The sequence below is a fragment of the Eutrigla gurnardus genome (assembly GCF_963514095.1).
Source record: "Eutrigla gurnardus genome assembly, chromosome: 11".
In the NCBI taxonomy this organism is placed as follows: domain Eukaryota; kingdom Metazoa; phylum Chordata; class Actinopteri; order Perciformes; family Triglidae; genus Eutrigla; species Eutrigla gurnardus.
Genome location: NC_139925.1, coordinates 7,923,455 through 7,935,051, shown reverse-complemented (window position 1 = coordinate 7,935,051; position 11,597 = coordinate 7,923,455). Strand labels below are relative to the sequence as shown.

The window sequence follows — 11,597 nt, the reverse complement described above, 5'->3', positions numbered from 1 at the left end:
ATCTCAATTTTGCGTGATCTTAACTCGTCATTCCCTCAGAGGTAGTGCACATTTACCCCTCCCACATAAATCCCTTCAGCAACCTACTGATTGCAGATTATTGGGTTCTGCCAGTGCACTAATATTTAACTAGGGGGATCATTTCATTGACTGACAACTGACAAATGGAAAAAGATAGAGGCAACAAGGTACAACATGATTTATGATGTATTTCCACAACATAATGGAAGATGAATCACTTCCATTTGTCTTTATTAACATAGTAGGCAATACGCCCAGATGAATACATAGAGATGCATGTAAAAAAAATAAGCACTGTTAATTCAAGGAGAAGCATTTATTTTTATTTTAACACGAAAAAGAAAAAAAAATACCTGCCTTAAGACATGATTCTTTCCAACTATGAAAGTAGAAGTATTGATAATGTGTTCAGTTGTAGGTTGATAGAGAGACTATATTGATAATAGTGGATGTATTTCCCCAAAGTCATTACACTGGGCAGTGAAAAGTTATCTAGACGAAGATGTAATTTCAACGCATTTAATGCGTCATATAAAATGCCATAAATACAGCCTGTTTCGTCGAGGCCTGCATCGGACAGACTGGCTCCGTCCGTAGCTGAGGTTTGCGGACTTGGGCCGACGAAAAATAATTCCATGTTACATCTTTCTCCTTTTAAGTGGAAACTTTTGAAAAAAAAAAAAAAAAAAGACACAAGTGAGCACTTTTAAAAGCGGTTATGGTAAAAATAAAATAAAAATAAAAAATAAGGCATTAAAAACTTGTTAAAAATTCAACGTTTAATTTGATTTAATTGATTAAACCTTCACATTCAGCCCATATGTCACGTTATATAAATATATGTTTGCATGTCTTTTTAATGGTAAAATGCTCACTGGCTAGTCTATTCACAAAAGGGTCCCAACAACTCTCTAAAAACTTGAGTTTGCAGGGTTCGGTGCTTGGACCTCTAATTAGCACGAGATCGCTGTACCAACGCAAACCACGAGGGGGGGGATGTCTGTTTAGCACCACATCGAAACAGTACTGTTTAATTGCATGTACGTATAAAGAAAAATCCCCATTTTTAACTAATCAATACGATTAAAAAACGTTTAAATAATTATAGAATACAACGAAAGTAAACGAACATTCCCAACAAGAATTCAATCACAACCGAATCCCCCCCCACGCAACTATCCAAAGTGGTACGGCCCAATCGCTGAGGCTTCACAGTGGTTGAAGAAGTTTGCAGCACGCAATGGGGAGGGGAGACTGGCGTCCTCCTTTACTTCTGTCATGACTTTAATTCGGGTGAGATAAAAAAAAAAAACGGGTTCGTGTCTGAACAAAAACACCGAGAAAAGAACTTCGGAGACCGGATTTTGAACTCGTCCGCCGCGCATAACGTGAAGGTAAGTCACCGCTTTACAGCTAGCTTAAGTAGAGTATAGCCGCAGTTATAGTGATGCACTTGTTGCGTTGACTTTCCGTCAAACCAAACTCTGTTTTTCCCTTTTTGGAAAAACACATAAACATGTTATTTGTTTGTTAAAAACCACTTTTGGGTGAGTTTATCCAGGTGTTAGACGTAGCTCACTCATACAGTAAACGTGTTATTAATTACACCGCACCAAAACTTTGTCAAAACTTGCTGCCACCACTTGTTTAGGACGTGAAATCAGGGGGGTTTGGCCGTTTAAATACAGTTATGTGCTGTACTCAGATCAGTCTGATGTTAGAAAAGAATAATTAAACCCTGGTTAATGCCTGTCAGGGTCAAATCTAAGAAATGCCCCCCCTCCCTCCCCAAAAACTGAAAAGCTGGCTCACCCGATTGTGTTCAAGTGGGATGAGTATAAATGGCGTTCCCCTCTTTATTCAGATCCTATCTCATTCCTGTATGGGTTTAGCGGACTGCGAGGATCCCTGACCCCCTTTCAGAGAGCTCGCACGGTGCACAGGGGATGTTTTCTCTCCACTCGCTAGCAGTGTGTTCAGAAGAAGGGATTATGACAGTCTCGGAGGGGAATTAAAGGCATACAGATGGCTCCTCTCATGTGATGCCAGGTTTCAACCTGGTCAGCAACAAGGGGGGATTCCTGAAGACGTCAGCCAACACGGTTTGGGGCTGATTGGAAACTCGTTCTCGAAATTCATACCAATTACTTGAATAATTCAGGCATATTATAATGTAAAAGTAATTTATAATTTTAAACAAACATGCTGGCCCTGTGTCATTGCCAGTTCAAATACACATTCAAACTTATTGGATATGTTGTCTATTGTATCTTCTTTCACCTCCCAACTGAGCTCTTAAGTAAATTTATATTGCACTTAATTATATTGTGGGAAAATTCTTCAGCGTAAACAAACTGAATGCTATCTGGTGAAACATTACATTGCAAAGTAAAGTTCAGATGTCTATCAAGGCATAACCTTAAACAAAAGTAATTCCTAAAGAAATATGACAAACATAAATTGCACATCTGCAACCATCGGTATTTCAAAAACATCAAATATAGTGTATTATCATTTGATTACCATCATAGATTTGGTTGTATTGTATTGTTTATTTATTTATAGTATATTGAACGTCATGATGAGCATGAATTGTATTGACGAAGCACTCCAAGACTCAAAAAGTAGATGGATTATGACCTAATAATAAAAAATAAAAAAGATTGAGAAATGATGGTGTATACTTTGATGCCGTGTTTCTATAACGTTTGCTACAGCGTCTGTTTAAATACAACTTGATTTGACTCAAACCAGTCAGATGTTCGGGCTACTGGAATTTCAGGTTCTTTTTATGTCTGTTTGCACTGACGCACAGATGTGAGCGGGGCTGTGTTTGAACACGTCTATAAATCATATTCGGTACTACAAATGTTTAGCTTTCTGAGCCAAGAACATCATACATTCGTAGTTCCCACAGCTCGCTTTATACACTGGCAACACCTTGTGATTTCTCTCAACAGTGAGACCTATTGCTAGTGCTGTTAAACATATGCAAATCATGCCTCCTGTATGAAGCAGAAACAGCAGTGTGTTGGTCCTAGAATCTCTACTATGCTTTCTACACTCTAGTTGGAGCAGATTGGCACAAGAGCAGTCTGCTTTAGTTACGGATCATTAGTCTTTAGGGGTTTTTTTTGTCCCCTGTAGTTTGTTTTCTTTCTTTTTTTTACTGGTTTTCGTCAAGTGCAGGATTTAAGGGGATCAGAGTCGGCGCGCGGCAGTAATTAACCTGATTAATTGATTCTGAGACGTTAATCAGATGAGCCTCGTACCAGTAGGGGCTTCAGGTCAGCATGAGGGGTATAAGCTTCAGATGAGCCTTGGCTGCAAGTAGACGGTCCCCATCTATCATGGCCATTTGTTTTGGTATGATGAGCAGAATCTGCTATAACACACTTATTTTTTTATAATGTTATAATATAATGTTGCTGCAATTACTGTTGGTGTAGAAAGGATATGCACAGGCAGAGCCTGATTGTCACCATTAATAACTATTATTAGGATGACGGTATAATAACATATTGAATTTGCTCATATCTATCTCTATATATTTTCAATTATTCACTTTTGTAGTGATTGATCATTTAGTTTAACATGATTTTTAAAGTAGACCGACTCTTTCTAGATGATCCTTCTTGACGATTATTGTGTTGGTCAAACATTTGGCCTCAGAACGGACAAGCCATGTTTAGTTAATCCTGTCTTCGGGATGATTGAAGACAGCCGTGTACTTATATGTCTGATAATGGGATTGTTTTTGCTCTGACTGACAGCACGCTAATGCAATATCAATGCAGGAGGTTACATGTTGCACAAGATGTGTTTTTTTAAATTCCATCCCGCTGTCTTCATCATTCACACTGAACTGGAGTTGAAACATGTTTTTGAATGTCTTTGCTTATCTCACTCTGATGTCATCTGTCTTCTCAGATGCAATATGCACAAACTGCCCTGGAACAGATAAAACGTGAAGGATAGAGGTAGCAAGAGGAGAGGTCGGCGGTTTAACGGAGCGATAGTACCTCGACATACACGAGACATCATGTCCACCTCGATAAAGGCGGAGAGAACCATTTGTGTTCTCCTCCCCAACAAAGACCAGCTGGACATCGGTGTCGGGGTGGGTGTTTTATGATATGTTTATTGATTTATGGTCAAAATTATGTTTATATTACAAGGTTTGTGAATGCATATTGAATGCAGATGTATTTGTTTTTTTCACCCGCTCCAGCCAAAGTCCACAGGGCAGGATGTATTTAATCGAGTGGCAGAGCTCCTTGGAATCAAAGAGCTGCACTTCTTCGGCCTCACAGTGGTGAAGGGTAAGTTCACTCCTCGTTTACCCCTCAGCCTCTGAACCTGAACCACAGCAGTATTGTCAGAAGACTGTTGTTTGATCAGTTTGAGTACCTGTACCACCTTTCAGCAGTGAGTCAGCCTGTAAACAAGTGCATCGTGTTTGGATTATGACTATTTACTCGAGGGCTTTCCAGTGCCACCCTTTTTAGTGGCGCTTGTTTATGTGATATTGTGGAAAATGTTTTCAGCTCATAGGCTATTTCACAAAAAGCCAAGTTGTTGTCATTGTGGCCTCCCAGTCTGCATATTTAAACGGTGTAATCCACTTTAGCCACAGAGCAAAGTTCCAAACTTTCTGTTTCCTTGCGTTTTCCGTTCACTTTCTTTTGTACGAATGCGTTGAAATGCCTTTAGTAATCTTGCGTGGCTCACCACTTGAACAAGCAGCCTTTTGTTTTTGTGGTGTTGGTCCAGCGATCACTTAGGCCTGGATTCCTGCAATATTAACTTCATTAAGCCTGGAATGCCCTCTTGCATTCCTCCTCTTCATTGAGGGGAGGAACGGATTGATGATGGGAAGAGGGGATGGAGGGAGATGGTGGGAGTGACGGGAAAGGAGGTAGGGGGACTCATCATGACACGGGCAGGCTTACTCAACCCTCAAAGACTTCAATGAAGGATGAGAGGTGAAGGAGTTGCAATGAGTCAGAGTGGGAACCGGCTGAAAGGGCAGATGGATGGTTAAAGGAGCGCGTTGTGAAATAGCTCGGCGAACATTATTTGCCTACACAAAGTTGAACAAAGGAGATAAGGTGGCTCGAATAGAAAATGCCCACGTCATGACTCATAGGACCAGGCCAAGAGTGAAACTATATCCTCATTCTCAGCACAGGTTGCAAATGGCTTTTGAGCTCATCTATTGAAATGGTATTCAAATTTGTTTTTCCATAAAAACAACACTAACGTTGGTACGTTTTTACATTCAAAGGATGGCGTAATAGCCGGAAAGCTAAATGTCAAGATAAATGCTGCTATCTGTCGATCACATAACAAGTTAAGCTGACAAAGCTCCTGCCAGCAGTGTTTGATCTGCGCTGCCATGTTGCCACTGAACTTTAGAAAATTAACATTAGCATTGTTGTCGCAAGCTTCCTAGTAGCCTCATTCACAAAAGGAAGAACAAAGAGCTTTTTTTTCCTCTTACCCTAATGAATCCCATTGTTGGGCCCATTTTACGCTTGGATACATTATTGTTTTGTTTTGCTTGTTAACTGTCTGCTTGTTTCCTGGTCTTCTTTCTCCATCCCAGACAATGAGCACATCTACTTAGACATGGAGGAGAAGCTGACCAAGTACTTTCCCAAGGAATGTAAGCAAGATTCAGGAAAGGTAAGGCAGCGTGTTGCAGGGGGTAGAACATGTTCATATAGTACATTAGGAGCATTCTTTTTTGCTGTGACTCACTCTCCAAACTGTTGTCAGTTAATTGGGAGGCACAGTTATGTGGCCTACATGCACCAACTTTTCATTTAGCATGACAAAAAGATTGCTCACAGGCCATTTCTAACATGTCTCTTTATGCATGCAGGGATTACAGAAGAGACCCTTGCCTCTGGTGCTCTGCCTCAAAGTGCAGTACTACATAGAAAACGGGAGACTCATTTGGTACGTCCTTCTACATGTAGTCTGTATGGATTTAATTACTTCCGGACAAGCTTGCTTTTTGCATCTACTTTTGTCTGATTCCTTTTTGTGCCTCCCTCCCTTTTTTCTTTTGGTGTTGCCAGTGAACGTAAGGCACGCCGTCTTTACTATTCTGACTTACGGGAGCGGGTGCTACGCTCAGAGTGTCGTCAGCAGGAGGAGGTGTACTTCCAGCTGGCAGGTTACGCCTTGCAGGCTGATCTCGGTGACCACCCGCTGCCCAGGGAGGATATGGAGGTCACTCCTTACTTTGAACCCAAGGAGTACTTTCCCCCTTGGGTAAGTGTTAACATGTGATAGCAGCATTTAGAAAAAAACAACTTTTATACGTAGATAGACTTATATTTTGAGGTAATCCGTGTCCATCCCTTGTACTTTCTGTAGATTTTAGCGAAGCGTGGAGTAAACTACCTCCTCTGCCATGGGCCCAAGGTGCATCAGGAGCAGTGGGGCATGTCTACTCGTGATGCCATGCTGCTCTTCATCAGGGAGGCGTGTCGACTGGAGGATGTACCCGTCACCTTTTACAAACTCCAAAAGGTCATACGAGTAAATTTACTTTTCTAACGTCAGAAATGGCTTTAATTTAGGCTTTGTAGCACAGACCACACTGCAGGATTGATTCATATCATTCAAATAATATTAACATTAAGGCAAGCAAGTAGTGGAAATTGTTTTCAGCTTATTTTTTATCTAAGGCCATCCCAGATGTGTTCCTTCCCTCTGACTAAAGTATTGTCTTTTCCAACATAAATACTGTTCGTTTGACTTCATTTGAGCTGTGCTGGATCAATGATTATGGGACAGTTATGTAACTTCCATCGAATCCAGTTTATTGTCCTCCCCATTCCAAGACCACTAATTCACTGAGTGATATTTTGAAGGCTGGCCCGTCCATTGCGTAATGTGCTATCACTTTCAATTTGTTGTTAGCAGCAGCCCTGTTTCCCCGTGAAGTAGGAGAGGGGTTCAACTGTGGCAAAGCTATCTTATCTGAACTGCTCACATGCCTGTCTGACATCTCATCATTCACTTGTCCAGGACAAAAAGGCAGAGAGAGGAACGGCGTTGCTCGGTCTGACCCTGCGAGGAATGCAGGTTTATCAGGTACGTGCATGTGCTAAAGTGTTATTGAGGCGCCGTACATGCGTCAACACATACGTATATGGTCTTTTTATGCGCAGCCCTATAAAACCTCTGACTAGACGTGTGAAGAATGTGTGGGATCGCCACCAACAGCAGTGCATCTGGAGATAGGAGCCGTCTGCCATGCCCGTCAGTTGTTTGATCTGTCCATCAGGGGCCATCTGGGGGGGATTAGGCCTCCAGGCCTGGCTGATTAAAGAGCCAACAGACCGTGAGATACCTCGAGAAGCTCTTGGCCTCTTGGCCAAGTCCAGATGGCTACCATGAACAGAAAGACGATTTATTATTGATCAGTAATTTAAAAAATATTTCCCAGTGGATCACAGAGCCGTCTCTTGTTGCTCAAACATAAAAGCTCACAACATTTGAGCTATTTCTTTTAATTATGTGCATGTTTATTCACAGGAGGTGAACAATACGCGACAGCTGCTGTACGACTTCCCCTGGTCAAATGTGGGACGCCTTACCTTCCTGGTATGCACACTCCTAATTTGCATTCTCCGTTAAGATTTGGTGGAATTGTTGTAAGTATTTAATGGGCTATGCACACTGATATGTTGTCCCATTCAGGGTAAGAAATTCGAGATCCAGCCAGATGGCTTGCCGTCAGCGAGGAAGCTGGTTTACTACACCGGGTCATCTTTCCGCTCTCGCCACCTCCTCCTGCACTTGAGCAGCAGCCATCGCCTCTACCTCAGCCTCCAGCCTGCCCTCAAGCACCTACGCCAGCTGGAGGAGAGCGAAGGTATGGGAGGGAGACGATTAGTATCGGTGATGATTGCAGTTCGCTGGGGGCCGCTTGTACTCAAGTTAAATGCATGACTTAGGAAAAGTCCATTTTTCCCCACACAAAGAAACCAAAAGGGTTCCTAAATAATAGGGACACACTATGCATCATAGAAGGAACAGGAAAAAATAATTTAATTTATTTTCTCTTTTTAGATAAAAAGCGTTACAGAGAGTCGTACATCAGTGATGACCTGGACTTGGACCCTCCAGGCAGTGAGAGCAGCCCCGGTCTGTCCCGACACTCTACCAGCAGCTCTGGAATTGTAGCTGACGCCCGCCAACACAGCCTCTCCACAGAGATGGCCTCCATGGAGGAGGGAGGTCAACAGCAAGCAGAGAAGTGTTTCAGCTCCACAGCCAGCTGTGGCAGCTCCTCCATCTCTGGGGTCGATGCGGGCAGTAAGGCTCGACTCGAAGACGAGGGGTGGCAAGAGGAAGGTTAGAGGATTTTTATGTAGACACATTTATACACTTCTTTTTTTTTTTTTTTGTAAACTGATGCTTCATTTTTTTGAATGAAATTGTCACTTGGTAGACGGGAAAGCAGCTGTATTTAATGCTGATCTAGTATTGACCTTTTGGGAGTTTACTGGTGATTTTTCTGTGCCAGCTGTGCCCACATGTGCCAGGATTCAGAGTGTGAGGGGCGACTTTGTTACGTTTAATAAATAAACCAAAATAAACTCACAAAACGTCAACGAAGGAAATATTCTTACGCCAAAACCAAAACAATAACACACGTTCCTTCTCTCTTGCACAGACTTAATTGCCTTGTTAATCATCGTAAAATAAACTTTATTCAAACTCGACCGAAATTATATAAACTCACCAAAACCATTAGGCTGTTCGTGGTCAAAAATAAATCCTAAATTCACTGAGTAAGCTGGTTTTCCCCCTCTGTATCTCTCTGCCAGAGCAGCTGTGCAGCTGCAGCAGCCTGTTGGCGGTTCTCACTCCATTAGACCATTAGATTTCAATAAATTCTTGCCAAAATCCCCCTGCTGGTCTTGGTTGACTTTTCCAGTTTCTCTTTGGTATTCTTAAGGAGTTCTCCAGCACAACTTCATCCCAGTGAGGAGGCATAATAATGTACACACGGCTCACTCTCTGCGGGTTTGGGTCATCTATTCTCGATGCTCATTACAGCACAATGGTTCGTTTTCTGTAGTCATCGGAGGCAATTTGTGCAAAGACACCCCCAGTCATTGTCTACTTTAGGCGGCTCAGATTCTGGAGGGTTCCACGCCAACTTTTCCCTCCTCGCTGCAGCCTTGAGTGGCCTCTCCTCTGAGACAAAACCCAATGCAACTCATAAAAACAAAAATCCTCATCCACAACATCCTCTGCTCTCATTTTGGATGCTATTTTTAGTAACACTCTCTGTATACATCCATTCATCCATATACCAAGGATGTTTGGAAGCTGTCGCCCACAGACACAAACAACATCAGTGGAGTTTTCACACTCTATATCTCTCTTTGATTAGTAGAGATTAGGTTCAAAATCATCAAATTTCCTTTTAAGGGTGTGCTTGGCAGTATGTCTCAAAGTAAGTAATTAAGCCACACAGATAAAATGGGGATGTAATAATATATTAATATAAAGATTAAACTTCACTAAGGGAACTTGGCTTAGCAGTATGTATGCAGCTCTGAGACTTCTGTTCAATATGTGCAGGCAGTTCCATACAGTTAATAATAAATGCACTGTTTTACACAGTGCTTCCTCAGGCTATGCACTAATTGCAAAACAGATTGCTCAATAAGGTAGCGTGATATTATTCCACGTATTCTTTGTTTCATTGTGATCCTAAATGCATATATGGCCACTACAGTTAAGAAATTGTTTTCTAGATTTTTTATATTTCCAAATATTTTTCCCCTCAGAGATCAAGACCAGTATTGGAAGTCCAAAGGAGAGTCTAGTGGATGATCCTGATGAGATGTTCCAGTTGGCTGATCTTCTTGAAGGCGTGTCGGTGGATTATTCAGAGCTTTCCTCCGAGACTCACTCACCAGGTATCAATAATTTCATTGACATGATACAGGATATTTAAAAAAAAAAGTATTTTATTTATTCTCAAACTCTAAAAATATCTTTTGGTCTTGACAGAAAACAAAGTTTGTCCCCCAGAGAGTGACGAAGACTTGGAGAAATTACGTAACAAGGATATGTTAAAACAGGTTGGTGGTCTATGTTCCTTCCCTCTCCGTTTTTATTCTTTGCCTCCTTTTGGGTTTTTCCGTTGTGCTGTATCTGTTTTGATCTTTCCTCCCGTCTCTATTCTAGATGCTTAAATCAAGGGCACAGGTTTGCGTGGACCGGCACAGCCACAGTCTAGATGATGTACGTCTGTTCCCGTCTCCGGCACCACTGGGGACGACGCTGCCACCAGATTCCTCCCACAGCTATACATTCGGCCTCCCAGATGCATCAACAAATGCAAAAACCCCTGTTGATTACAGTCATTACCCCCTTTTACACTGCCAGGACAAACCCTCCTTCTACGGCCGCAGGTCTACCAACTGCCTCTCCCTGGACATGTTGGGTGACGAACAGTTCCTGGAATTCATACTTTGAACAGGTCAAGTGCAGATGCCCACAAATACGGCCGTTCTCTTCCTTCATTCACAGGGCAACTTAACTTGGAGGTTGAATGTCTCAGTGTTTTCTGCTGTATGTGCTGATGACAACAACGTGGGATATGTGTGTGCGTTTCAAATTGCAGAGAGACTTTATTGAAAACGACGCGACCCCTCATTCCTCCAAGAAAAAGCTGTGGATTAGAGAACGGAGATCTAATTCAGCGACATTTCAAATCAGTGAGCAGCATATTTATTCATGTATATTGTGTACATACTGCTTGTACTATTTTATTACATTTCAACTTCTCTGTGCAAAAACATTTCTAATCAATTTTAATTGTCTTTTATAAAGTCCATGCTGTTAAAATATTTCTGAAATGTCGGAATAGGTTAATGTCGGTGGCATAATAATGTAAATACTTAAATGTCCTTGTTTTATTGAGGATCATCTCCAAAAGCCACAGTGGTTAATCGTTGCGCTTCTGTTTCTTTATCATGTTTTTTAAAATCATATTTTATAACATACTCTATTTTTGTATAGTGTGCTCGGTCATGCCTTTCCTATTAGTCTGCTGCAGCACTGTAGCTGCCGATGTGGAAAATTGAACGCCTTTACAGCTGGTAATGCATTCATCCAAAGCTTTCCTATTCTATACTCTGTCCTCGCTGTTGTAATTACAACAGAAAAGTATTCTTTGTTGAGCACTATTTCTGTAACCAGTAAGTGTATAATGAATCTGCAGTATTTTTGTATTATGTAACCCACCCAAAACAAAGAGCCTTTCTGTCTTTTTTTAAATTTTTCCTCAGACATTAGTTCACTGTTTTGTAAATATGAATTGGTAAGCAAGAGAACCGATCTCTTTAGCCAATATGAACTCACTTGGAAAGATTGTAAGTCATAAAACACTTTTTCTCAATGCCAATAATGTACAAACAGCTGTTCGTGTTAATTCATAATACTGAACAAATCATTTTTATCTAATGCAATGTGTTTTGTTTTTTTATAAATGAAAATAAATTCTTAATGCCACTAAATGAAAGCAAGTATTT

At 41.3% G+C, this 11,597-nt stretch overlaps 1 protein-coding gene across 1 annotated transcript; it reads left to right on the top strand.

The window, feature by feature from the left end:
* The first annotated feature begins 1,257 nt into the window (after window positions 1–1,257).
* LOC311021309 (FERM domain-containing protein 6) lies at window positions 1,258–11,243 on the top strand. The gene is made up of 14 exons (XM_084021779.1): window positions 1,258–1,415; window positions 3,952–4,141; window positions 4,253–4,343; window positions 5,630–5,709; window positions 5,909–5,985; window positions 6,108–6,303; window positions 6,409–6,564; window positions 7,066–7,131; window positions 7,576–7,644; window positions 7,741–7,915; window positions 8,113–8,397; window positions 9,846–9,977; window positions 10,072–10,142; window positions 10,249–11,243. Exons 2-14 carry the CDS (start codon window positions 4,064–4,066, stop codon window positions 10,537–10,539), a joined length of 1,767 nt encoding a protein of 588 aa, XP_083877905.1. The 5' UTR covers window positions 1,258–1,415; window positions 3,952–4,063; the 3' UTR covers window positions 10,540–11,243.
* The last annotated feature ends 354 nt before the right edge of the window (window positions 11,244–11,597 follow it).

What these genes read in the sequence shown, in the direction of transcription:
- LOC311021309 (XM_084021779.1), top strand. Translation starts at nt 4,064, where the DNA reads ATGTCCACCTCGATAAAGGCGGAGAGAACCATTTGTGTTCTCCTCCCC. An exon ending in AGCTGGACATCGGTGTCGGG is followed by an intron (nt 4,142 to 4,252) that starts GTGGGTGTTTTA and finishes CACCCGCTCCAG; the next exon opens with CCAAAGTCCACAGGGCAGGA. An exon ending in CGAGGGGTGGCAAGAGGAAG is followed by an intron (nt 8,398 to 9,845) that starts GTTAGAGGATTT and finishes TTTTCCCCTCAG; the next exon opens with AGATCAAGACCAGTATTGGA.